The sequence below is a fragment of the Procambarus clarkii genome, chromosome 22 (genome assembly GCF_040958095.1).
Source record: "Procambarus clarkii isolate CNS0578487 chromosome 22, FALCON_Pclarkii_2.0, whole genome shotgun sequence".
Classification (NCBI taxonomy): Eukaryota; Metazoa; Arthropoda; class Malacostraca; order Decapoda; family Cambaridae; genus Procambarus; species Procambarus clarkii.
The window spans coordinates 36974004-37000158 of NC_091171.1; the positions used below are offsets into that span (position 1 = coordinate 36974004).

The following is a 26155-nucleotide window of genomic DNA, read 5'->3' on the forward strand; positions in this document are numbered from 1 at the left end:
TTTGATACAGTTCCACGCAAGACACACCTACATAAACTTGAGCGCAAGACAGGAATAACAGGAAGAACACCGACATGGGGTAAGAGAGTACCTAACAGAGAGGAGTCAGAGTCAGAAGGAGAGGAAAAATCGGGCGGCCGTAGGGTAACAAGTGGAGTACCTCAGGGATCGGTGTTGGGACTCATACTATTTCTCATTTACGTTAATGATCTAACCACAGGAGTGGAGTCCTATTTGTTGATGTTTGCGGATGATGCAAAGTTAATGAGAAGAGTCGAGACGGACGATGATTGTAAGATACTCGAAGCTGACTTAGACAAGTTGCAGACTTGGTCCGAGAAATGGCTATTAGCTCCAATATAAGCAAGTGTACGGTGTTGGCAATGACAACAGGCGCCAGGAGGGCCAGAAGGATGGAAAACAATAAAGGGAAACTGCCTCTCTGTAACGACTGGGGAAAATGCTCTGAGAGGTGATGATAGAGACATATAAAATCCTCAAGAAGGGTTTAACAGTAGAAAAAAAAAAGAGAGAAAATGTTCAAAAAAAGAGAGAAAATGTTCATAAAGAACACCAAGAGAACAAGAGAGCACGGACACAAGCTTGAGACTCGGATAACTCACTGACATGTTAGAAAGTTTTAATTTAGCGTGGGAGTAGCGGGGAGAAGCGTTAACTTAAGCCAACTCCATCCATACTTACACAAATAGATTTGACAGATAAATAAAGCCAGAGGCATTACAGTAGACAACTATAGTGGCACCATAACCGGGGTCCGAGAGCTAAAACTCGACCCCTGCAGGCACCATGAGGTAAGCACACACACAGTGCAGAGCCCACCACCACTACTACACACATTGTTTACCTAATTTAATTAACGTTTTAGGGGCAAAACCCGGCTAAGCCAATTGTGGCCAAATTTGGACTCATATTATTTTCAATATTAGATTTCTCTTTCCTGGCAGAGAAAACGCGCCTATATATATATTTAGAGAACGTGTTCTCACATATTTTTGGCATTAGCAATGTTCAAAATGAATTTCCGAAAACTCAAATCATATTTCATTTTGAGACTTTGGTATAAAAATGATGATTACGAAATTCCCGTTGTCTGGGTGGCAGAGGGGGGGGGGGGGAGGGGGGGGGGCAAGAAGCCTCACCCACCCCCAGCCTGCTTTTTGTCCCTAGACATCAGGAACTAGTTTAGAACCCAGTCTCTAGATTTCCCAAGTTAATCTACATAGAATCAAAAATGTAGAAAAGAGACTGCTTTACCTAACCAGGAAACGTACCAACCTACACAACCCACCTAACCTACCGAGGACAATGCACAGCAAAACAAAAGTCAATTTTTCGGTGCCTTAATTCTTATAAATATGCAACTCTTTATTTTAAAAGATTGGTTGATTCGGTGAAGAAAAGGAGGTGTGTGGTGTGAGGATACAATCACCGGGGAAGGTAATGGAGACGCAAGAGGTAGTAAGGGTTTGGGTGAGTTTTATAGCGCACTAATAATATAGGAAGTCGATAACGTGACAGCCTTGTGGAGTGGCCGTGCGTTAGTGTGTGTGTGTGTGTGTGTGTGTGTGTGTGTGTGTGTATACTCACCTAGTTGTATTCACCTAGTTGTGCTTGCAGAGGTTGAGCTCTGCTCTTTCGGCCTGCCTCTCAACTGTAACTAACTACTATTTTTTTTCACACACACACACACAGACACACACAAAGAGTGTTATATGACAAAGAGTGCTGGGAAGACGGGACACCACGAGCGTAACTCTCTTCCTGTAGCTACACTTAGATAATTACACTTAGGTAATTACACGCTCACACACACACACACACACACACACACACACACACACACGTTCACACACATGTGAACAAACACAATCTCACACAAGCGCACTAACAAACCCTCGCAGACAAGCACACAAACACTCGCTCTTCCAACATTAAAATCCCATAACTGAATCTTCAAAATATATCTGAGGTCATAAATCCTGCTTGAGTGTCTTCCAGGATTTGTTCTCAAATATAAAACAAAATATTGTTACAGACTCACAATATCAGGCAACATAAAACACCTCATAATGTGTGTGTTTCTACTCACCTTGTTGTGCTTGCATGGGTTGAGCTCTGGCTCTTCGGTCCCGCTTCTCAACTGTCAACCAACTGGTGTACAGATTCCTGAGCCTACTGGGCTCTATCATATCTACACTTGAAACTGTGTATGGAGTCAGTCTCCACCACATCACTTCCTAATGCATTCCATTTGTCAACCACTCTGACACTAAAAGCATTCTTTCTAATGTCTCTGTGGCTCATTTGGGCACTCAGTTTCCACCTGTGTCCCCTAGTACGTGTGCCCCTTGTGTTAAATAATCTGTCTTTATCTACTCTATCAATTCCTTTGAGAATCTTGTAAGTGGTGATCATGTCCCCCCTAATTCTTCTCTCTTCCAGCGACGTGAGGTTTAATTCCCGTAGTCTCTCCTCGTAGCTCATACCCCTCAGGTCGACTACTAGTATGGTGGCAAACCTTTGAATCTTCTCCTGTTTAGTCTTATGCTTGACGAGATGATCCCTCATTCCCAAGGGTGCTTGGAACTTCCCTTATATCCGACTCATTCAGGGTGATTATCAGATCAAGCAAGACTGGTTCATCCTCTCCTCTCATTCTTGTCGGTCCTTTGATGTGTTGACTTAGAAAGTTTCTTGTTGCCACGTCCAGCAGTTTAGCTCTCCATGTGTCTGGTCCTCTATGTGGGTCTCCGTTCTCCCAATCTATCTTCTCGTGGTTGAAGTCTCTCATGATTAGTAGTCTGGATCCGTTCCACACCTTTTTTTTATATTTGCTAGTTTTGTGAAGCCTTGTATTGTTATTCACTTAAGTCTTACATTGGTCCAACCTGCTATCTACAAATTTCCTTCTGTGTTGAAAATCACCTAATACGATTGATCCTTATGGGTTTTCAATACGTTTCCCTGCTTAGCAGTTTAAGGGTTTATGTGTGCCTCTGTTATTAAGGCTTATGGTATATCCACTTTCTGGTCGCTTTTTTTTTTAACTGGAACTGTATTTCTGCTTTGATCGAGTATTAGGTCCTCGACCTCCGCCTTTCTAACCACTGCTTGTCTAGGGCAATGTCAGCTGGCCTAGTTTCCTAGAATAACTACGTTTAAGCTTTTTGGCAGTCCAGAAATACGCAGTCTGCCTAACCTTTTCTGTCCTGCCTTATTTGAATTACTTTGTTATGGAACTGCAATAGGTTCATCAAGCACAATTTCCCTTCGCTAAAGCCATGTTGATATTTGTTTACATGACTAATTCTCTCTAGGTGTGCTGCTAGTTTTATCTTATTATTCTTTTGAGCACTTTGCAGAGGGCTGCTTGTTAGTGCCACTGGTCTGTAGTTAAGTGCCGCTTCTCTTGCAAATTGGTGCCACATTCGCCTTCTTGCAGCAACTGGAACAATTCGTTACACACACAGATCACACTAACGTGATGCATCATATGAACAAATGTCGTAGCTCAGTCGATTAAGGCAGTGTCTGGGATGCTCCTGGACGCAGGTTCGAATCCTCGTCACGGCCCTTGTGGATTTGTTTGGAACAATTCGTCCCATGTAAGTGACTCATCAAAGATTAATGCTGGAGGTATGCTGAGGACCTGAGTTGCTTCTTTGAAATTCTTTAGTGATATGTTGTCTTCTGTTTTACCTCAGTATTTAAGTCTCTCATCTAAGCTTACCTCATCTTCTAGCACTGGGAGGTTTACAGGTTCAGTTGTGAACACTCCATGAAAGTTGGCATTCCTCCATTCCAAAGTTGGAGTTCCTCACATATAGTGGCTGTACAAAAAGGATTAATCATCATTACTATGTATACTCTCTCTTAATCTTCAATGTACCTTCTTGTATATAATAAATAAATTATGGTAACTGGTTCCACAAATCACAAATTTCTTTATAATTTCGTGTATATTCACCTCCCCTTTTTTGTACCCTAGTTACTTGATCATTCAATGCCACTTTTCTTCCTGCACTACTATGTAAGATTTGGGAAGTTTCTTTGTTTTAGAAGCAATATCAATTTCAGAGTTTCTTTCGGACTGTGTTATTATATTCATTTTACCATTATTGTATTAAATTATACAAAAATATTCTGTAGATTTGTTTCCTCTCATTGTTTACCATCTTTCTGGTCTCCACGGTCGACACGGGCAGGGCAACCAGCCCTGCCCGTGTCATAGCCTAACACAATCGCTACCCGACCCTCCCTTCAGTCATCTACTTACAATTCATATACCTACACCAGCCGATCCACAATCACTCTTACCATCTCTCGCCTATCCACAATCACCCCTCCCTCTTCCAACCTATCCACAATCACCCCTCCCAACCATGACAATATCACGGGGACATCGTTACCACGTAAAACACCTCGCACCTCGGGACGATAGCGTGGTGGTGGTGGCGGCGACTCCCCGATGTACACTTCACACGGGATCATGGCAACACTGCAGTCTTAAGCATGATGAGGAAATCTCGCCTCTATGACTTCCTTTTCCTTAAGGGCTTTCCAGAATCTTGTTATCAGCCCTAATCCAGTATACTACAAGGGTATACCTCTTTATTATTATTAGTAGTAGTAGTATTTGTGGTGTTATTATTTTTGTTTTATTTTTAACGTCATTACTATTAGATAGAAGGTTAAGGAACAAGGTTAAGGAACAAGGTTAAGGAACAAGGTTAAGGAACACAAGGTTAAGGAACACAAGGTTAAGGAACAAGGTTAAGGAACACAAGGTTAAGGAACACAAGGTTAAGGAACACAAGGTTAAGGAACAAGGTTAAGGAACAAGGTTAAGGAACACAAGGTTAAGGAACAAGGTTAAGGAACACAAGGTTAAGGAACAAGGTTAAGGAACACAAGGTTAAGGAACACAAAGTTAAGGAACACAAGGTTAAGGAACAAGGTTAAGGAACACAAGGTTAAGGAACACAAGGTTAAGGAACAAGGTTAAGGAACACAAGGTTAAGGAACAAGGTTAAGGAACACAAGGTTAAGGAACACAAAGTTAAGGAACACAAGGTTAAGGAACAAGGTTAAGGAACACAAGGTTAAGGAACACAAGGTTAAGGAACACAAGGTTAAGGAACAAGGTTAAGGAACAAGGTTAAGGAACACAAGGTTAAGGAACAAGGTTAAGGAACACAAGGTTAAGGAACAAGATTAAGGAACAAGGTTAAGGAACAAGGTTAAGGAACAAGATTAAGGAACAAGGTTAAGGAACAAAGTGAAGGGAGATTAGACAGGTATCCAGGACAGTGATCAATCACTGTGAGTGATCAAGTGATCAGTGATCAAGTGATCAGCGATCAGTGATCAAGTGATCAGTGATCAAGTGATCAGTGATCAAGTGATCAGTGATCAAGTGATCAGTGATCAAGTGATCAGTGATCAAGTGATCAGTGATCAAGTGATCAGTGATCAAGTGTAATTTATAATAAAAGGTAAGAACAGGGAAGCAGGACAAACAGAAAGAGGGAAGTAGGACATAAGACATAATCAGTGTCATACAGGGAAGATATCCATAAGTTTAAAAGATAACGTTAATCAGGGCTTTAGTAGAAAATAATATTGGAAACTGAAGGTCTATAGGGAGATACGAGGCAAGCAACTTCTATTGTTGCTCAGTCGGTCAGGTGAAGTCACAGTGAGAGGTTGTGTTAACCGGAGCTCCTGAGTGTTGTTATATTATCATAGCAATATGGAAGTTGTAGTTAAGGACCTGGTGACTCTAGTGGGAGCCCTGAGGACAGAGTTGGACTCTCTGCGGGAGGAGGTGCGTCAGCTTAAAAAACAACGAGAAGTAACGAAGGAGGAGACCAGCAGTAAAGGGACCTCGTCTTGGAGAGTTGCGAAAGACAGGGGCCTTAAGAAGACTTTGATAAAGCCGCCTTCAAACGCCATAGCAACTTCAAATTCATTTGACGTTTTGGAGGACGAGTGCTGTGGAGAGACTGTGGATCGCGCAAAAGGGAAAGCAACGAAGAGAAAGGAAGCGCAGGCCCCTCAGAAAGTAAAGGAAGTACCTAAGCAAACATTAGTTGTGGGAGATTCCCAGATAAGGTATTTGGATAGAACGTTTTGTGCTAGAGATAGGGGGAACAGGTTAAGGGTTTGCTATCCCGGAGCTGGCATTGGTGATATTATAAACAACATGAATGATATTATGGCTGGTAATGGGAACAATCCCATTATTTGCATTAGCGTGGGAGGAAATGATGTTGGTCGAGTCAGGAGTGAGGAACTGATTCAGAGGTATAAAACAGCCATAGAGTTAGTTAGGAGCAAGGGAGGAATCCCGATCATATGTGGCATTCTTCCAAGAAAGGGAGTGGGAAATGAATGGATATCGAGGGCACTTGGTGTCAATTGCCGGCTGGAAAGATATTGCAAATCAAATGCAATATCTTTCATAGACAACTGGGAACACTTCTATGGAAGAAATGAAATGTATGCTCGTGATGGGGTGCATCTATCGAGAGCTGGGGTTGTTGCTGTTGCGAACTCGCTAGAAGAAGTGGTTAGAGGGGTTTGTTTGGGTTTAAACTGTTAGTAGATAGAGGTATGGGAATTGATTTGGAGGAAGGAGGTAATAAAAGTATGTGTTTGTGGGAGAAAGGAATTGGCAAAACGATCAGGGAAAGAGAAGGTCCGCAAAATAACAATTCACTTAGGGTATATTACACTAACAGTAGAAGTCTAAGAAATAAAATTAACGAATTAAATGCTCTTGCCTGCACAGAAAAAATAGATATTATTGCACTTACCGAAACGTGGATGAATGTAGAAAATAGAGAACTATTAGCTGAATATCAAATATATGGATTTAAACTATTTCACACAGATAGATATATTAGACGAGGAGGTGGAGTAGCCATATATGTTAGGGACAATTTGAAATGTAGTCTCAAAGAGGGAATCAAAACAGAGCCACACACAGAAACTATTTGGATTGAATTAAACGAAAAAGCTAATAATATTATAATAGGAGTAATATATAGGCCACCAAATTTAGACAGAATGGAAGCAAAGCATCTATGGGATGAAATATCTAGAGCATCTAGATCTAACAGTATTTATGTCATGGGTGACTTTAATTTTAGCGGAATAAACTGGTTGAACAAAACAGGGAATAGTGAAGCAGAAGATTTTCTAGAATTAATTGACGATTGCTTTCTTACGCAACACATTAAGGAACCAACACGGGAAAATAATATTTTAGATTTAGTGTTAACTAACAGGGAAACGCAAATTAATGACATCGAAATAGGGAGTGAGCTAGGGAGCAGTGATCACAAAGAAATCAGATTTAGCATAGAATGGAATAGACCAGTAGGAGAAAATTCTGTTAAAGTGCCAGATTTTCGAAAAGCTGATTTTAATAGCCTAAGAAATTTTTTGGGTCAAATTGATTGGAAAGGCTTGGGTATGGGGTGTGGGCCGGTCTTGGAGCGAGACATGAACCCAGCGATAGGTGACTTAAATGGGGATTTCGATGTGGATTCAATATATAACTTATTTAAGAATATTCTAAACAAAGCACAGGAACGTAGTATACCATACAAATTGAATAGATCGTATACTAATGACCCAAAGTGGATAACAAAGAATTTGAAGAACCTTATAGGTAAAAAGAGAGCTTGGTACAAAAGGATTAAAAATGGGGAGGTCACTTTAGAACAGGAATTCGTACAACTGGTTAGAAATGTTAAAAAAGAGATAAGGAAAGCAAAAAGAAACTATGAAGTTCGCATAGCAGGGCAAGCAAAGACAAATCCTAAAGGTTTTTTTCAGTTATATCGTACTAAGACTAGGGAAAGGATAGGTCCATTAAAAACTGAGACAGGTCAAATAACAGATAGTGATGAAGAGATGAGTAGTATTTTTAATAAATATTTTGTATCTGTATTTACTAAAGAGGAACTTAACAATATGCCTTCAGCCGAACAAGTCTATGTGGGTGGGGACGAGGACAGGTTGACGAGTTTAGCAGTTACCAGGGAGGATGTTCTTAAACAAATAGTAAAACTCAAACCAAACAAATCCCCAGGGCCGGATGAAGTGTTTGCTAGGGTGCTTAAAGAATGCAAAGAGGAGCTTTGTGACCCACTGTCAACCATATTTAATAAATCAATAGAGTCAGGCAGAGTGCCAGAGTTTTGGAAAGTTGCTAATGTGATACCAGTTTTTAAGAAAGGAGATAGATCACTTGCGTCTAACTATCGACCAATTAGCCTAACGTCTATTGTGGGAAAGTTACTCGAATCTATAATAGCAAATAAAATTCGTCTTCATCTTGAAAAACATAAATTAATAATTGAGTCGCAACATGGTTTTATAAATGGCCGTTCATGTTTAACAAATTTGTTATCTTTTTATTCTAGCATTGTTGAGGCAGTTGATAGTGGTAAGGATTGCGATGTTGTATACCTTGACTTTAGCAAAGCTTTTGATACAGTGCCACATGAAAGACTGATTAAAAAAATAGAGTCTCATGGTATTGGGGGTGCTATATTAAGCTGGATTAGGGCATGGCTATACCAAAGGAAACAGAGAGTTAGTATAAATGGAATCAAGTCAGAGTGGGAAAATGAACATAAGAACATAAGAACATAAGAACAAAGGTAACTGCAGAAGGCCTATTGGCCCATACGAGGCAGCTCCTATTCTATAACCACCCAATCCCACTCATATACTTGTCCAACCCGTGCTTGAAACAATCGAGGGACCCCACCTCCACAATGTTACGCGGCAATTGGTTCCACAAATCAACAACCCTGTTACTGAACCAGTATTTACCCAAGTCTTTCCTAAATCTAAACTTATCCAATTTATATCCATTGTTTCGTGTTCTGTCCTGTGTTGATACTTTTAATACCCTATTAATATCCCCCCGGTTATGTCCATTCATCCACTTGTAAACCTCTATCATGTCACCCCTAACTCTTCGCCTTTCCAGTGAATGCAACTTAAGCTTTGTTAATCTTTCTTCATATGAAAGATTTCTAATTTGGGGAATTAACTTAGTCATCCTACGCTGGACACGTTCAAGTGAATTTATATCCATTCTATAATATGGCGACCAAAACTGAACTGCATAATCTAAATGGGGCCTAACTAGAGCAAGATATAGCTTGAGAACCACACCAGGTGTCTTGTTACTAACGCTGCGATTAATAAATCCAAGTGTCCGATTTGCCTTATTACGAACATTTATGCATTGTAAGTGTTGTGCCTCTGTTGTAAATGTTGTAAGTGGAGTGCCTCAAGGCTCTGTCCTGGGACCTCTGTTGTTTATAATATATATAAATGATTTAGATTCAGGTTTGAGTAGCAACATTTGCAAATTTGCCGATGATACGAAAATCGGTAGGGAAATTAATTCGGAGGAGGACTCACTATCACTTCAAGTTGATCTAGATAGGGTTTTGAAATGGTCAAAGGATTGGCAGATGCAGTTTAATGCTGATAAATGTAAAGTTCTGAGGTTAGGTAATGATGATAGAGTTACAAGATACGAGCTAGATGGTGTTGTGATTGCGAAGTCGGATTGCGAAAGGGATCTGGGAGTTATGATTAGTAAGAATTTAAAACAAAAGGATCAATGCATAAATGTTCGTAATAAGGCAAATCGGACACTTGGATTTATTAATCGCAGCGTTAGTAACAAGACACCTGGTGTGGTTCTCAAGCTATATCTTGCTCTAGTTAGGCCCCATTTAGATTATGCAGTTCAGTTTTGGTCGCCATATTATAGAATGGATATAAATTCACTTGAACGTGTCCAGCGTAGGATGACTAAGTTAATTCCCCAAATTAGAAATCTTTCATATGAAGAAAGATTAACAAAGCTTAAGTTGCATTCACTGGAAAGGCGAAGAGTTAGGGGTGACATGATAGAGGTTTACAAGTGGATGAATGGACATAACCGGGGGGATATTAATAGGGTATTAAAAGTATCAACACAGGACAGAACACGAAACAATGGATATAAATTGGATAAGTTTAGATTTAGGAAAGACTTGGGTAAATACTGGTTCAGTAACAGGGTTGTTGATTTGTGGAACCAATTGCCGCGTAACATTGTGGAGGTGGGGTCCCTCGATTGTTTCAAGCACGGGTTGGACAAGTATATGAGTGGGATTGGGTGGTTATAGAATAGGAGCTGCCTCGTATGGGCCAATAGGCCTTCTGCAGTTACCTTTGTTCTTATGTTCTTATGTTCTTATTGGTCCATACAAGGAAGGCAGCTCCTATTGGTCCATATGGGGCAGGTAGCTGCTATTGGCCCATACGAAGCAGCTCCTATTGGCCCATACGAAGAAGCTCCTATTTATGTGCACCCCCAAACTCATATACATGTCTGACCTGCGCTTGAAACAATCTAGTGATCCCACGCCGCTTGTGCTACCCCCAGGTCTTCATATAATCTAAACTTACCCAATTTACATAATTATTTCGATTTCTGCTGTTTGACAATATATTTAACACCTCTTGAATATACTCTTGGCTACACCCTTTTAGTCCATTCGTAAATGAGTATACATGTATCACCATACACGTCAGGGTTTAGCCGGTACACATGTATACAACATGAGCTGCGCATGCCGCTGTGAAACTGTTTATTTGAGAGCGAGATTGATTGGTGTGGAGCTCCGCTATGTTGCACAAGGTGAGGGAGTCTGCATCTATGTTGACACATGACCAGAGAATCACCGGCCATGTTGACAGTGACGGAATGACGCCTTGATCATGCTGACATAAATCGAGAGCACATATTACTATACATTATATATATATATATGATCTGTATATATATATATATATATATATATATATATATATATATATATATATATATATATATATATATATATATATATATATTGGAGTTTTCAGAGACATATATATATATATTATTTTTCCTACGGAATTGGGTCGCTCGTGTCGGAATGTTTGTTTCTGAATATTTCAAGTTTGAGAGGAAAACTGAATTTTTGTTGTATACTACGACGTTTTGAGACCAATTCCTGAGTGATGCTCATCTCTTGAAATACGCAAATAGGGACTATATTGAATGATTTTTTTTAAGACATTGCATAGTGGGCTACGCCCTCGATTCACAATAAGGAGGCCCGAGTTCTATTCCTATCCCCCCCCCCCTGGAAGGACAGAAAGGGCGAGGCAGCGGAATTAAAATTGGAATTATATTTATTAGTAATAACCCAGAGATTGTTGTTTGTGATTGTATGGCTCAAGATGATAGCTGGACAAAAAAAATCGTTAATAAAGTGTAGAATAAAACTGAGCACACTTTACCAAGATAGTTTCAAGGGTAGGACTTATAAGGGAGGATCGACTGGGTACTGATCCTTCGCCCCCTGTTCACCCACCAGAAAATAGGGACCTGGTTGATTGGCGTGTCGTGTTCCAGGGGAACTGGTAGGGTGAGGCTTACCATGAGCTACGAGAAGGGTGAGCTCTCAGGGGGGTTGAATAATAATAATAATAATAACGTAAAGTTATCAATAGCCAATATATTTCCAAACATCATACGAAATTCCTGAACTAATTAATGTGAGAGCCAAGTTTGACAGCATCGAACACGTCCGTCTAATTAAGAAGTTGAAATTGTTCGGTTGTTGACATCGACCTGGACTTGAGCTCCATACTGCGGGTACCAGAGCGGACCCCCCGGAGCCCCAGTCAAAATATTTAAACAAAATGCATAAAAGTTTCTTAATTTGCTTAATAACACAATCTTGATTAATTTTGTTTCGGAAACTGTTTGTGACGAACGTTTAATGACTCTGTAATTTATATGTCAGTTTGTTTATATGTAATTACTTGCCATCAGTTACTTTTGGACAGGTTCTGATTGGCTGGTGTAGGGGGGGGGGGGTTTGGTTATGTTATGATAACTGTTCTGATTGGCTGGTGTAGGGGGGGGGGGTTTGGTTATGTTATGATAACTGTTCTGATTGGCTGGTGTAGGGGGGGGGGGGGGTTGGTTATGTTATGATAACTGTTCTGATTGGCTGGTGTAGGGGGGGGGTTTGGTTATGTTATGATAACTGTTCTGATTGGCTGGTGTAGGGGGGGGGGGTTTGGTTATGTTATGATAACTGTTCTGATTGGCTGGTGTAGGGGGGGGGGTTTGGTTATGTTATGATAACTGTTCTGATTGGCTGGTGTAGGGGGGGGGGTTTGGTTATGTTATGATAACTGTTCTGATTGGCTGGTGTAGGGGGGGGGGTTTGGTTATGTTATGATAACTGTTCTGATTGGCTGGTGTAGGGGGGGGGGTTTGGTTATGTTATGATAACTGTTCTGATTGGTTGGTGTAGGGGGGGGGGTTTGGTTATGTTATGATAACTGTTCTGATTGGTTTCGTTTTAGTGATTCCTTCTTTTATTCATGTTGAAAGACATGAATTAATTCCCGCACTGAAGGTTTCGTTTTAGTGATTCCTTCTTTTGTTCATGTTGAAAGACATGAACTAATTCCCGCACTGAAGGACACGTTTGGCTAAAACACTCTTCTAGCATCTTCAGAGGCAGAGGGAATGTTAATGCAAATTACGAGGGCCAACTTACTTATCCATGCAAGGATGAAGAAAGGTGCTCTAAGCCGTTGGACCACAATTTGAGGATCCCGGATTCGATCTTCGCAGCAGGACAGAAGCGTTTGGGTAACGGTTCATTTGATCTGATTCCTCTGTTCACCTAGCAGTAAACTGGTGCCTAGGAGTTAAACAGCGGTTGAGGTTTGCGTCATTAGAGGTAGTCAGTAGTTGCCCAGGAAGACAAGACAGGTTGGGAGGCGTTAGGTAGCTGAACAGGCGGGGTCTATGAGTCAAGAATTTGATCCTAAGTACCAAAAAAGTGAAATACACACACGCGCACACACACACACACACACACACACACACACACACACACACACACACACACACACACACACACACACACACACACACACACACACACACATACACACACACATACACAAACACACACAGACACAAACACACACACACTCTCAAGGGGAGATAAATTACCCTTCTCCAGAAATATTTTACACCACGTCTAGAATGACAACCACTCCATGGATTAACTCTCCCACTCTTTCCTCTCTCTCTCTCCATTTCAATCTATTATTCTATCTCTCTCTATCTATCCTTCGTGGCAATTAATTATTACGATTTACATGTTTCTGGTCTGCATAACTGCACGAATAAACGCTCCTTCTCTCTTATTCTTCAACCTCATTCTCTGTTTTCAATTCTTCCCTCTATTCCACCTCTTCTTCCTCCTCCACTACTTCCCCCTTTTCCGCCTCCTCCTCTTCTTCCCCCCTCTTCAGTCTCCTTCTGCGTCAGGCGGAGCACTGAGCAAAGAGCGGACGAGCGTGTGTTCCAGTGAGCTTTTAGATAGGATTGAGATTGGATAAACAGGATCGAGGCGCATATAACGGGCTCTCAGCCGTACTTTTGTGGGCTCCAAGTGCCATTCCCGCGCGGGGTTCGTGACCTTATACGCGCTTCGTCTCCATTTGCTTCCTTTTATTTTAAATGTTACAAAACATTTTTGGAAGTGATGTTTTGAGCAGATGGGGTTTAAGAGTTTATATATATATATATATATATATATATATATATATATATATATATATATATATATATATATATATATATATATATATATATATATATATATATGCAAACAAGCCTGAATGGTCCCCAGGACTATATACAACTGAAAACTCACACCCCAGAAGTGACTCGAACCCATACTGCCAGGAGCAACGCAACTGGTATGTACAGGGACGTCTTGTGTTCCTCACGTGTTGCCCCAAAGAATGAGGTGATTTGATAAAATGCTATGCCCAAGATTACTATCCGAGTGCCGGCGGGGAAGTGGTTCAAATAGCTTAGGCTATCACTTCCTTATGTCCGGTCGTGATGGTCAAGCGGATTAAGGCGTCCCTGTACATACCAGTTGCGTTGCTCCTGGCAGTATGGGTTCGAGTCACTTCTGGGGTGTGAGTTTTCAGTTATATATATATATATATATATATATATATATATATATATATATATATATATATATATATATATATATATTTATATATATTTATATATATATATATATATATATATATATATATATATATATATATATATATATATATATATATATATATATATATAATTCGATTATTATTTTTTGGGGAATGAATACTGATGTTCTGTGGATGAGAAAGATTTAGTGTATAAGCCCCTAATCTCTCTCTTATACAACCTGTTTCTCACAATCTCTATGCAGTCCTTCATCTGCTTTCATACAATCCCCACCCCCCTCACCTTCTCTCTCTCTTCCAACAGTCCCTCATCCCCTCTCATACAATCCTCCCCAATCCCCATCCTCTCTCTTCAAACACAATCACCACTCTTCACTATTTAGTACACACACGAGGCATCATTAATTCTAAAATCTCCTTCATTTCCAGGTAAATTAACCTTTTCCGCGCCGGTTGCTCGGGTTGCAATGACCAGGAAAGTTGGACTGAATTTGGCGACTTTCTCTCCGCCAAAGTTGTGGCTTAATTTGGTGGCTACATCCGCCAAAGTTGTGGATAATTTGGCATTTGTCTGTCGAAAAGTTAGGATAATTTGGTGACATTCTCAGTCAAACTTTAGGCTAAATATAGCGAGCGGGCAGTTAGAACAGTCGGGTCCTGGTCGTTGAACTGGTTGCATTGTTAAGAATAATATAGTAATCCTGATATATATATATATATATATATATATATATATATATATATATATATATATATATATATATATATATATATATATATATATATATATATATATATATATATATGTGTGTGTGTACATACAAAAGAATGGGGGTGGTAGGAGAAGATAATATTGGTGTTCAGTGAGAAACCACAAGGTCTCCTCTGAATACTTTTTATTTTCTTCTCCGAGTCTATGGGTCCCCACATTGGCCCCAGAGGTGGTACCCTCACAAAATTTATATATATATATATATATATATATATATATATATATATATATATATATATATATATATATATATATATATATATATATATATATATATATATGTCGTACCTAGTAGCCAGAACGCACTTCGCAGCCTACTATGCAAGGCCCGATTTGCCTAATAAGCCAAGTTTTCATGAATTAATGTTTTTTCGACTACCTAACCTACCTAACCTAACCTAACCTAACTTTTTCTGCTACCTAACCGAACCTAACCTATAAAGATAGGTTAGGTTAGGTTAGGTAGGGTTGGTTAGGTTCGGTCATATATCTACGTTAATTTTAACTCCATTAAAAAAAAATTGACCTCATACATAATGAAATGGGTAGCTTTATCATTTTATAAGAAAAAAATTAGAGAAAATATATTAATTCATGAAAACTTGGCTTATTAGGCAAATCGGGCCTTGCATAGTAGGCTGATAAGTGCGTTCTGGCTACTAGGTACGACATATATATATATATAAATATATATATATATATATATATATATATATATATATATATATATATATATATATATATACATATATATATATATATATATATATATATATATATATATATATATATATATATATATATATATATATTGGTATATTTTGATAGCTGTCTTTCTTGTAAACATATGTTGTTGAATATGTAAGGTAAGGTAAGATTAAATAAAAGGTAAGATTAATAATTCTAACACGAATTTTCAATGTCGGTGGTAATGGAAATATCAATTCTCCAAAATTCATTTTTATTTATGGTCTGACGCCTGAACGCGTTTCGTAATGGCTTATTACATTTTCAAAGACTTAATTTACACACAAATTCATCGTACTTATACTCGTTTTGGGTGAGGTGATATGGTACAAAAGTTTTGGGTGAGGTGTACAAACTTGTGACAAACACAAGACAGAACACGAAACAGTGGGTATAAGTTGGGTATGAGAACATAAGAATGGAATTGTAACTGCAGAAGGCCTATTGGCCCATACTTCCTCTTGCTGCTTCTACGTTAGTTCGAAGTCTTGAAGTGGGTAGAATATAGTTCGAATTGGCTGTTGATTGCTGGTGTTGACTTTTTTATGTGTAGTGCCTCGCTGATGTCGAGTCTCCTGCTATCGCTGTACCTATCGATGATTTCTGTGTTGTTTGTTAAGATTTCTCTGGTGATGGTTTGGTTGTGAGAAGAGATTATATGTTCCTTGATGGAGCCCTGTTGTTTATGCATTGTTAATCGTCTGGAAAGAGACGTTGTTGTCTTGCCTATATACTGAGTTCATTGGGGCTTACAGTCCCCAAGCGGGCATTTAAAGGCATAGACGACGTTGGTTTCCTTCAAGGCGTTCTGTTTGGTGTCTGGGGAGTTTTTCATGAGTAGATTGACCGTTTTTTTGGTTTTATAGTAAATTGTCAATTGTATTTTCTGATTTTTGTCTGTAGGGATAACGTTCCTATCAACAATATCTTTCAGGACCCTTTCCTCCGTTTTATGAGCCGTCGAAAAGAAGTTCCTGTAAAATAGTCTAATACGGGGTACAAGTGTTGTGTTGATTGACTCTTCAGAGGTTGCATGGCGTTTCACCTTTCTTTTATGATGTCTTCAACAAAACCGTTAGAGAAGCCGTTGTTGACTAGGACCTGCCTTACCCTACATAGTTCTTCATCGACTTGCTTCCATCCTGAGCTGTGGCTGAGAGCACAGTTGACGTAGTCTAGTGCCTCCTGCCTATCCTCCTTTTTGTATATCGGGACTACATTAGCAGTCTTCCAAATTTTTGGCAGCTGCCCTGTTACCAGTGATTTGTTATACACTATCGAGAGTGGTAGGCTCAGTGCTTCTACTCCTTCCTTTAGTATCCATGGTGAGATTCCATCTGGGTCTATAGCCTTTGTCACATCCAACTCTAGCAAAAGCTTCCTCACCTCCCCACTGGTAATCCCAAACTCCTCTAGCGGTGCCTGGTTATCTATTCCGTCTCTTATAGCTGGAACTTCTTGCTCTGATGTGAAGACCTCCTGGAATTTCTTATCGAGTTCCTGACACTTTCTTGTCGTTTGTAGTGAATCTGTCTGCACACATCCTCAGTTTCATTACCTGTTCCTTCATTGTTATTTTCCTCCTGATGTGGCTGTGCAGCAATTTAGGTTGAGCCTTTGCCTTGCTTGCTATATTATATAATTTTCATATTGCCTTTCTGCCTCTCTTCCCAACCTGACATATTCTATTCATTCCTGGCGCTCTGGTATCTGTCTCTGCTCTCAAGTGTCCTGTTATTTCTATAGTTTCTCCACACCCTTTTACTTAGTTGCTTTGCTAGCTTGCATTTCTGATTAAACCATGGGTTTCTCATCTGCAGTGCGTGTGTGTGTGTGTGTGTGTGTGTGTGTGTGTGTGTGTGTGTGTGTGTGTGTGTGTGTGTGTGTGTGTGTGTGTGTGTGTGCGCGTGTGTGTGTGTGTGCGTGGGCGCGTGCGTGTGCGCATGCGTGTGCGCGTGATAGTGTGCCAGTATATTATCACTTACACCTCACCATAAGGACGCTGCCACCATGCGTGACGTCACAAACGTAAACAAAGCCTGACAAGAACGGTGATGGATGCTAGTGGATTCTTTGGTCCCTTGTCGCTGTGGTAATGGCGGGAATAATCACGCGAGCAAACTAATTGGCGGGAGTTTTGACTCATGTTAATGATCTGAATGAAGGTGTATTTACTACTTGCGAATATTTATATTGGGTAAAGAGGGATGGGAGTAGGTGGGGGGGGAGACAGGAAGATGACATGGAAATGGGAGAGAAAGTAGAAGAGAAAAAAGTGAGAAAGGGTAGTGAAGGTCGATATCTTTTGATATCGTGAGAAAGATATGGATATGGAAGAGAAATGAAATTAAAAGGAGATAGGGGGTAAGGGAGTGAATGAACAGACGAGGGGAAAGAATGTAATATAAGGAAAAGCAATAGTAAGAACAGTAATAGAAAGAGGGGTAGAGAGGAAGACAAGTGATGAAAGAGAGGAAATTGAAGAGAAGAACAAAGGAAGGGAAGATAAAGCGAGGGAATGAGAAAAGGGGGGATAAAGGGGAAGTTTAATGAGCAAGAGTGAAAAGTAAGGAAGGAAGGAAGGAAGGAAAGAAGGAAGGAAGGAAGAGAGGGGAAGAGGGAGAGATGGCTGGAAGGAAAACAAAGCGAAAATGAAATGAGGTATAAAGTGGAAGGAGGGAATGAAGAGGAGACCTGAACTTCTTTCATCCTGACCTCAGCTTCTTTCATCCTGACCTCAGCTTCTTTTATCCTGACCTCAGCTTCTTTCATCCTGACCTCAGCTTCTTTCATCCTGACCTCAGCTTCTTTCATCCTGACCTCAGCTTCTCTCATCCTGACCTCAGCTTCTCTCATCCTGACCTCAGCTTCTCTCATCCTGACCTCAGCTTCTCTCATCCTGACCTCAGCTTCTCTCATCCTGACCTCAGCTTCTCTCATCCTGACCTCAGCTTCTCTCATCCTCACCTCAGCTTCTCTCATCCTGACCTCAGCTTCTCTCATCCTCACCTCAGCTTCTCTCATCCTGACCTCAGCTTCTCTCATCCTCACCTCAGCTATCTGTAAGTTAGTGATGGTCGAGCCTCTTCTCTCTTTCTCTCTCTTGTCTCTCTCTCTTTATTCCTCCCTCCCTCCTACCCCCTTCCATCTCAGCTAACCTGCGCAGGTTTCCGAGGGGAAAGTGCAGCCTTCATGTATATAATTAACATGTGTTATCCTATGTTATCACTTGACATAAGCACTGGGAGGGTGTGCCATGGTCTCTGTTCTGCTCTCTGGGATATCTGCACTGCTATCGTTATTCTCACCTGTTCTTACCGTTAATGTTATCTGTGCTTAGTGTTATTGTTATCTTTGACTATGGCTATTGGGATCTGTTGCTGCTCCTGTTGTTGCCATCTGTTCTTTCTGTTATTGATTTCTGTTATCATCCTACATGACCTCACACTACATGACCTCACACTACATGACCTCACACTACATGACCTCACACTACATGACCTCACACTACATGACCTCACACTACATAACCTCACACTACATGACCTCACACTACATGACGTCACACTACATGACCTCACACTACATGACCTCACACTACATGACGTCACTCTGCATGCCACACATTGTTGACTATTGTTGACACAACTACCATTGTCACCAATCAGATTACACGAACAATCAGATTACAGAACACTGTATTAACATCAGAGGTCCACGGTTGATCAACATCCTCCCAGCGAGTATAAGAAATATTGCCGGAACAACCGTGGACATCTTCAAAAGGAAACTAGATAGTTTTCTTCAAGGAGTGTCGTACCAAACGGGCTGTGGTGGGTATGTGGGCCTGCGGGCCGTTTCAAGCAACAGCCTGGTGGACCAAACTCTCACAAGTCAAGCCTGGCATCGGGCCGGGTTTGGGGAGTAGAACTCCCAGAACTCTATCAAGCAGGTATTGTTGTTGTTTGTTCTACTGCCACACACACACACACACACACACACACACACACACACACACACACACACACACACACACACACACACACACACACACACTCACAAACACACACACACACACACACACACACAGGCCTTCGAACAGGCGAGGACAGTTTTTTTTTTTTTTTTTATTAACATATTAGGTACATCTGCATTAGTGCAGCTACCCTAGACTATATGAAGTGGAGCACAGTGTGTCAAAAAAGCTAACTAGGTGATGCTAAAAAATCCCCATCACACAGGATGGTTAGTCATACAGAGGCATGTGATAAGCGGTCTGCACTGGCAGACTCCGGATGCATTTTGAGGATATCAACACCACAAGATTGAATAAGGTAGCAGTGGTAATACAAGTCCCCATCTCGCAGGATGGTTAGTCATACAGGGCCATGTGTTTAATAGCCTGCACTGGCAAATTTTGGGTATGCTGTGAGGATATCTTCAAGAATACGAGAGTGAATAAAGTAATTGCAAAGCTCCAGGTACCTCATGCCAACTGGTCTGAAAGGTCTAATAACTGGGCATTCAGTGATGTAGAGCGGGAGATCATGCCGTAGTTCCTGCTCACAGAGTTTGCAACTGGAGTGCTCAGGATTGGGAGACCCGTCACCTGCAGCCACCTGCCACAGGTAACGGTAACCCAACCTGATCCTTGCAACCACTGTGTCGCACAGTTTAGTGGACGTTTTGTGCTGTCCATAGATGTAGGTTTCAGATCTAAACAAATCATAGCTTTTTATACTAGTACTTTCAGGTCGTTGGGAGTCAGTAAGTTCTTTCCTATCAGGAGGACAGGTATACAGAGAATGATAGAGAGGTGTGTGAAGAACTCAACAAGAGGTTCCAGGAAGTCTTCACAATAGAACAAGGTGAGGTCTCTGTGCTAGGAGAAAGGGAGGTAAACCAGGCGGCCTTGGAAGAGTTCGAAATTACGAGAGGGGAGGTCAAGAGACACCTGCTGGATCTGGATGTTAGAAAGGCTGTTGGTCCAGATGGGATCTCACCATGGATACTGAAAGAGTGTGCAGAGGCACTTTGCTTGCCACTCTCCATAGTGTATAGTAAGTCACTGGAGACGGGAGACCTACCAGAAATATGGAAGACGGCGAATGTGGTCCCAATATACAAAAAGGGCGACAGGCAAGAGGCACTGAACTACAGGCCAGTGTCTTTGACTTGTATACCATGCAAGGTGATGGAGAAGATCGTGAGAAAAAACCTGGTAACACATCTGGAGAGAAGGGACTTCGTGACAAATCGCCAACATGGGTTCAGGGAGGGTAAATCTTGCCTTACAGGCTTGATAGAATTCTACGATCAGGTGACAAAGATTAAGCAAGAAAGAGAGGGCTGGGCGGACTGCATTTTCTTGGATTGTCGGAAAGCCTTTGACACAGTACCGCATAAGAGGCTGGTACATAAGCTGGAGAGACAGGCAGGTGTAGCTGGTAAGGTGCTCCAGTGGATAAGGGAGTATCTAAGCAATAGGAAGCAGAGAGTTACGGTGAGGGGTGAGACCTCCGATTGGCGTGAAGTCACCAGTGGAGTCCCACAGGGCTCTGTACTCGGTCCTATCTTGTTTCTGATATATGTAAATGATCTCCCAGAGGGTATCGATTCATTTCTCTCAATGTTTGTGGACGATGCTAAAATTATGAGAAGGATTAAAACAGAAGAGGACTGTTTGAGGCTTCAAGAAGACCTAGACAAGCTGAAGGAATGGTCGAACAAATGGTTGTTAGAGTTTAACCCAACCAAATGTAATGTAATGAAGATAGGTGTAGGGAGCAGGAGGCCAGATACAAGGTATCATCTGGGAGAGGAAATTCTTCAGGAGTCAGAGAAGGAAAAAGACTTGGGGGTTGATATCACGCCAGACCTGTCTCCTGCAGCACATATCAAGCGGATAACATCAGCGGCATATGCCAGGCTGGCCAACATACGAACGGCATTCAGAAACTTGTGTAAAGAATCATTCAGAACTTTGTATACCACATATGTCAGGCCAATCCTGGAGTATGCAGCCCCAGCATAGAGTCCATATCTAGTCAAGGATAAGACTAAACTGGAAAAAGGTTCAAAGGTTTGCCACCAGACTAGTACCCGAGCTGAGAGGTATGAGCTACGAGGAGAGACTACGGGAATTAAACCTCACTTCGCTGGAAGACAGAAGAGTTAGGGGGGACATGATCACCACATTCAAGATTCTGAAGGGAATTGATAGGGTAGATAAAGACAGTCTATTTAACACAAGGGGAACATGTACAAGGGAACACAGGTGGAAACTGAGTGCCCAAATGAGCCACTGAGATATTAGAAAGAACTTTTTTAGTGTCAGAGTGGTTGACAAATGGAATGCATTAGGAAGTGATGTGGTGGAGGCTGACTCCATACACAGTTTCAAGTGTAGATATGATAGAGCCCGATTGGCTCAGGAAACTGTACACCTGTTGATTGACGGTTGAGAGGCGGGACCAAAGAGCCAGAGCTCAACCCCCGCAAACACAACTAGGTGAGTACAACTAGGTGAGTACACACACACACACACACACACACACACATCCTGTATCACTGACAAGCATCCCCTGTAAAATACTGGAAAGAATAATTAGGCTACGACTGGTTGCACACCTGGAGAACATTAGGTTTGTGAACAAACATCAACATGGGTTCTGGACAGGGAAATCGTGCCTAACAAACCTTCTGGAATTCTATGATAAAATAACGAGGATAAGACAGGACAGAGATGGTTGGGCAGACTGCATATTTCTGGACTGCCAAAAAGCCTTTGATACAGTACCGCACATGAGACTGCTGTTCAAGCTCGAGAGGCAGGCGGGGGTGGGGGGAAAGGTCCTAGAATGGATAAGGAACTACCTAACAGGAAGGAGCCAAAGAGTTACGGTAAGGGGCGAGAAGTCGGACTGGCGAACAGTAACAAGTGGAGTACCACAAGGATCGGTGCTGGGACCAATTCTATTTCTTGTATATGTTAACGACATGTTTACAGGCGTAGAGTCCTACATGTCGATGTTTGCGGATGATGCAAAGTTGATGAGAAGAGTTGTGACAGATGAGGATTGCAGGATCCTCCAAGAGGACCTGAACAGATTGCAGAGATGGTCAGAGAAATGGCTACTAGAATTCAACACGAGCAAATGTAAAGTTATGGAAATGGGACTAGGAGATAGGAGACCAAAGGGACAGTACACAATGAAGGGGAACAGCCTACCTGTAACGACGCGTGAAAGAGACCTGGGAGTGGACGTAACACCTAATCTATCTCCTGAGGCACATATTAATAGGATAACGACAGCAGCGTACTCTACACTGGCAAAAGTTAGAACATCATTCAGAAACCTAAGTAAGGAGGCATTTAGGGCGCTTTACACTGCCAACGTAAGGCCAGTCTTAGAGTATGCCGCCTCATCATGGAGTCCCCATCTGAAGAAGCATATAATGAAACTGGAAAAGGTTCAGAGGTTTGCAACGAGACTCGTCCCAGAGCTACGAGGGATGGGGTATGAAGAGCGCCTGAGGGAACTGTGCCTTACGACACTAGAAAGAAGAAGGGAGAGGGGGGACATGATAGGAACGTATAAGATACTCAGAGGAATTGACAGAGTGGACATAGACGAAATGTTCACACGGAATAGTAACAGAACGAGAGGACATGGATGGAAGCTTGAAACTCAGATGAGTCACAGAGATGTTAGGAAGTTTTCTTTTAGCGTGAGAGTAGTGGGGAAATGGAATGCACTTCAGGAACAGGTTGTGGAAGCAAATACTATTCATAATTTTAAAACCAGGTATGATAGGGAAATGGGACAGGAGTCATTGCTGTAAACAACCGATGCTCGAAAGGCGGGATCCAAGAGTCAATGCTCGATCCTGCAAGCACATATAGGTGAGTACATATAGGTGAGTACACACACACACACACACACACACACACACACACACACACACACACACACACACACACACACACACACACACACACACACACACACACACACACGGGGGGGGGGCCTGGTAGCCTGGTGGATAGCGCGCAGCACTCGTAATTCTGTGGCGCGGGTTCGATTCCCGTACCAGGCAGAAACAAATGGGCAAAATTTCTTTCGCCCTGAATGTCCCTGTTACCTAGCAGTAAATAGGTACCTAGGAGTTAGTCAGCTGTAACTGGCTGCTTCCTGGTGTGTGTGTGTGTGTGTTGTGTGGAGGAAAAAAAAGTAGTTAGTAAACAGTTGATTGACGGTTGAGAGGCGGGACCAAAGAACCAGAGCTCAACCCCCGCAAACACAACTAGGTGAGAACTAGGTGAGTACACACACACACACACACACACACACACACATACACACACACACACACACACACACACACACACACACACTTGGAAGAGAGCTCAGAGAAAAACAAAACAAGACATAATGAATAATTTATTAAGTAAATGCAAAACTAGCTGATGGAAGATTCATTCCGCTCCGGGAGACAAGGCCCACCACACCAGTCCCTGGCCCACCACACCAGTCCCTGGCCCACCACACCAGTCCCTGGCCCACCACACCAGTCCCTGGCCCACCACACACCAGCCCCTGGCCCACCACACACCAGCCCCTGGCCCACCACACCAGTCCCTGGCCCACCACACCAGTTCCTGGCCCACCACACCAGTCCCTGGCCCACCACACCAGTCCCTGGCCCACCACACACCAGCCCCTGGCCCACCACACCAGTCCCTGGCCCACCACACCAGTTCCTGGCCCACCACACCAGTCCCTGGCCCACCACACCAGTCCCTGGCCCACCACACCAGTCCCTGGCCAGACCCCCCAGTAGACCTGGGAGGAAAGTAGATGGAACCAAACAGATTGGAAGCATTATATAGACAGAACCGAGGAATAACAATATATATGGAATGTAGGAAGCGAATATTATGTGAATAAAATGGTTAAAACTGACTGATATTGTCATTGTTTTCATAGGTTGTGACTTGCTAATATCTAACGTTAACGTAACGTAATGTAACGTAACGTAACGTAACGTAAACCTTCCTGACCTAGCTTGTGCTAGTAACACAAAGATGACTAGGAAATTCTAAGTAAAGTTGATGTGTTGAAGTACATGAGAGTTTATCTCTTGCTGCTTCTGTCTCTCTCTCTCTCTCTCTCTCTCTCTCTCTCTCTCTCTCTCTCTCTCTCTCTCTCTCTCTCTCTCTCTCTCTCTCTCTCTCTCTCTCTCTCTCTCTCTCTCCCCATAGCACACTGGAGACCCGGGGTAATAATCAACTCACCGCTCCCGGCACAGAGGCAAGTCTTGCATAACCACTCACCATTGTCCAGACATTACTCTTACCTGCAACATTGCAGCTACTGCAGTGGCGTGTTGCTCTATGCAAATGATCCCCCCTCCCCTCCCCCCCTCTCTTTTTCCTCTCTTTTACTCGTCATTTATCTTCTTACCCTTCTTCTCTCTCGACTCCTTTTCCCTCCTCCTCCTTCTCACAGTCTTCCTTCTCCTCTCTTTCTTTGGCTTCAGCTATACACAGGTCTTTCGACAGGTCAAACGTAAACACATGATTAGAACTGATAGAGAATTGATCATCTGATCAACGCTATGGTGATTACCGGTGCTCAGACACGGTAGTACAGAGGGGCGAAGGGTGGTTAGAGGCACCTAGGCAAACTAGCCGCTAGGAATGACCATACTGATGTGGTTAGTTACTGGGCCTAACTAGCGTATCCGAGAGAGACACTCTGCCGCGTGAACTGCTTTTTACGGTGCTCTCGGGGGCCCCTTGAATGCAGGGTGTAAGTGTAAATAAGTGTAAGTGTAAGTGTAAATAAGTGTAATAAACATTTTCTGCAATGTTCACCGGGTGCTTAGGAAAGTCTCTTCTACTCTTTATATATGTATACATACATACATACATACATACATACATACATACATACATACATACATACATACATACATACATACATACACTCACACTTACATGCACAAACACGTACACAAACATACACACTGCCCCCCTAACCGACTCGGCCACGATGGTACAAAAGTCGACCCACTCGGAACTCAACTGAATTCACTGGCAGGTTCTGGGATCGAGGTCCTCCCTAACCCCCCCCCCCCACCCTCAGACTGGTGGAGCCCCAACCAGGTGTTTCACAGCTGGTCGTAAGCTTCACCGGGCAGGACAGATGACAGTCTCCACGTCTCGTTCGAGGCCCTCGTTCGAGGCGCCCCCGTGTGCTGGCCTTAGAGTTCTTATTTTTGTCAAGAATTGGTCTTTTTGTTATCACGAATGATTAATTCTCTGAATATTTTTGGAATGAAAGTTTTATATTCTTTTGTTTATGTATTCCTATAATTCTTTCTCTTCCAGCCTCCTGTCTTATTTATATCCCCGTCTCCTGTCTCTTTTTTTTTTTGGCCTTCGGTTCGAAGCTTGTCTCAGCTCTCGTTTGCTAT

The 26155-nt window shown here is 42.0% G+C and overlaps 2 protein-coding genes across 2 annotated transcripts in view; one reads left to right on the forward strand and one right to left on the reverse strand.

The window, feature by feature from the left end:
* LOC138367363 (uncharacterized) overlaps positions 1-26155 on the forward strand; it is a 293394-nt gene that overhangs the window by 116803 nt on the left and 150436 nt on the right. The window lies entirely within an intron of this gene.
* Positions 14534-18697, reverse strand: LOC138367521 (putative golgin subfamily A member 6-like protein 3). The gene is made up of 3 exons (XM_069329204.1): positions 18389-18697; positions 17060-17206; positions 14534-14725 (listed from the first exon to the last, which is right to left on the reverse strand). Exons 1-3 carry the CDS (start codon positions 18695-18697, stop codon positions 14534-14536), a joined length of 648 nt encoding a protein of 215 aa, XP_069185305.1.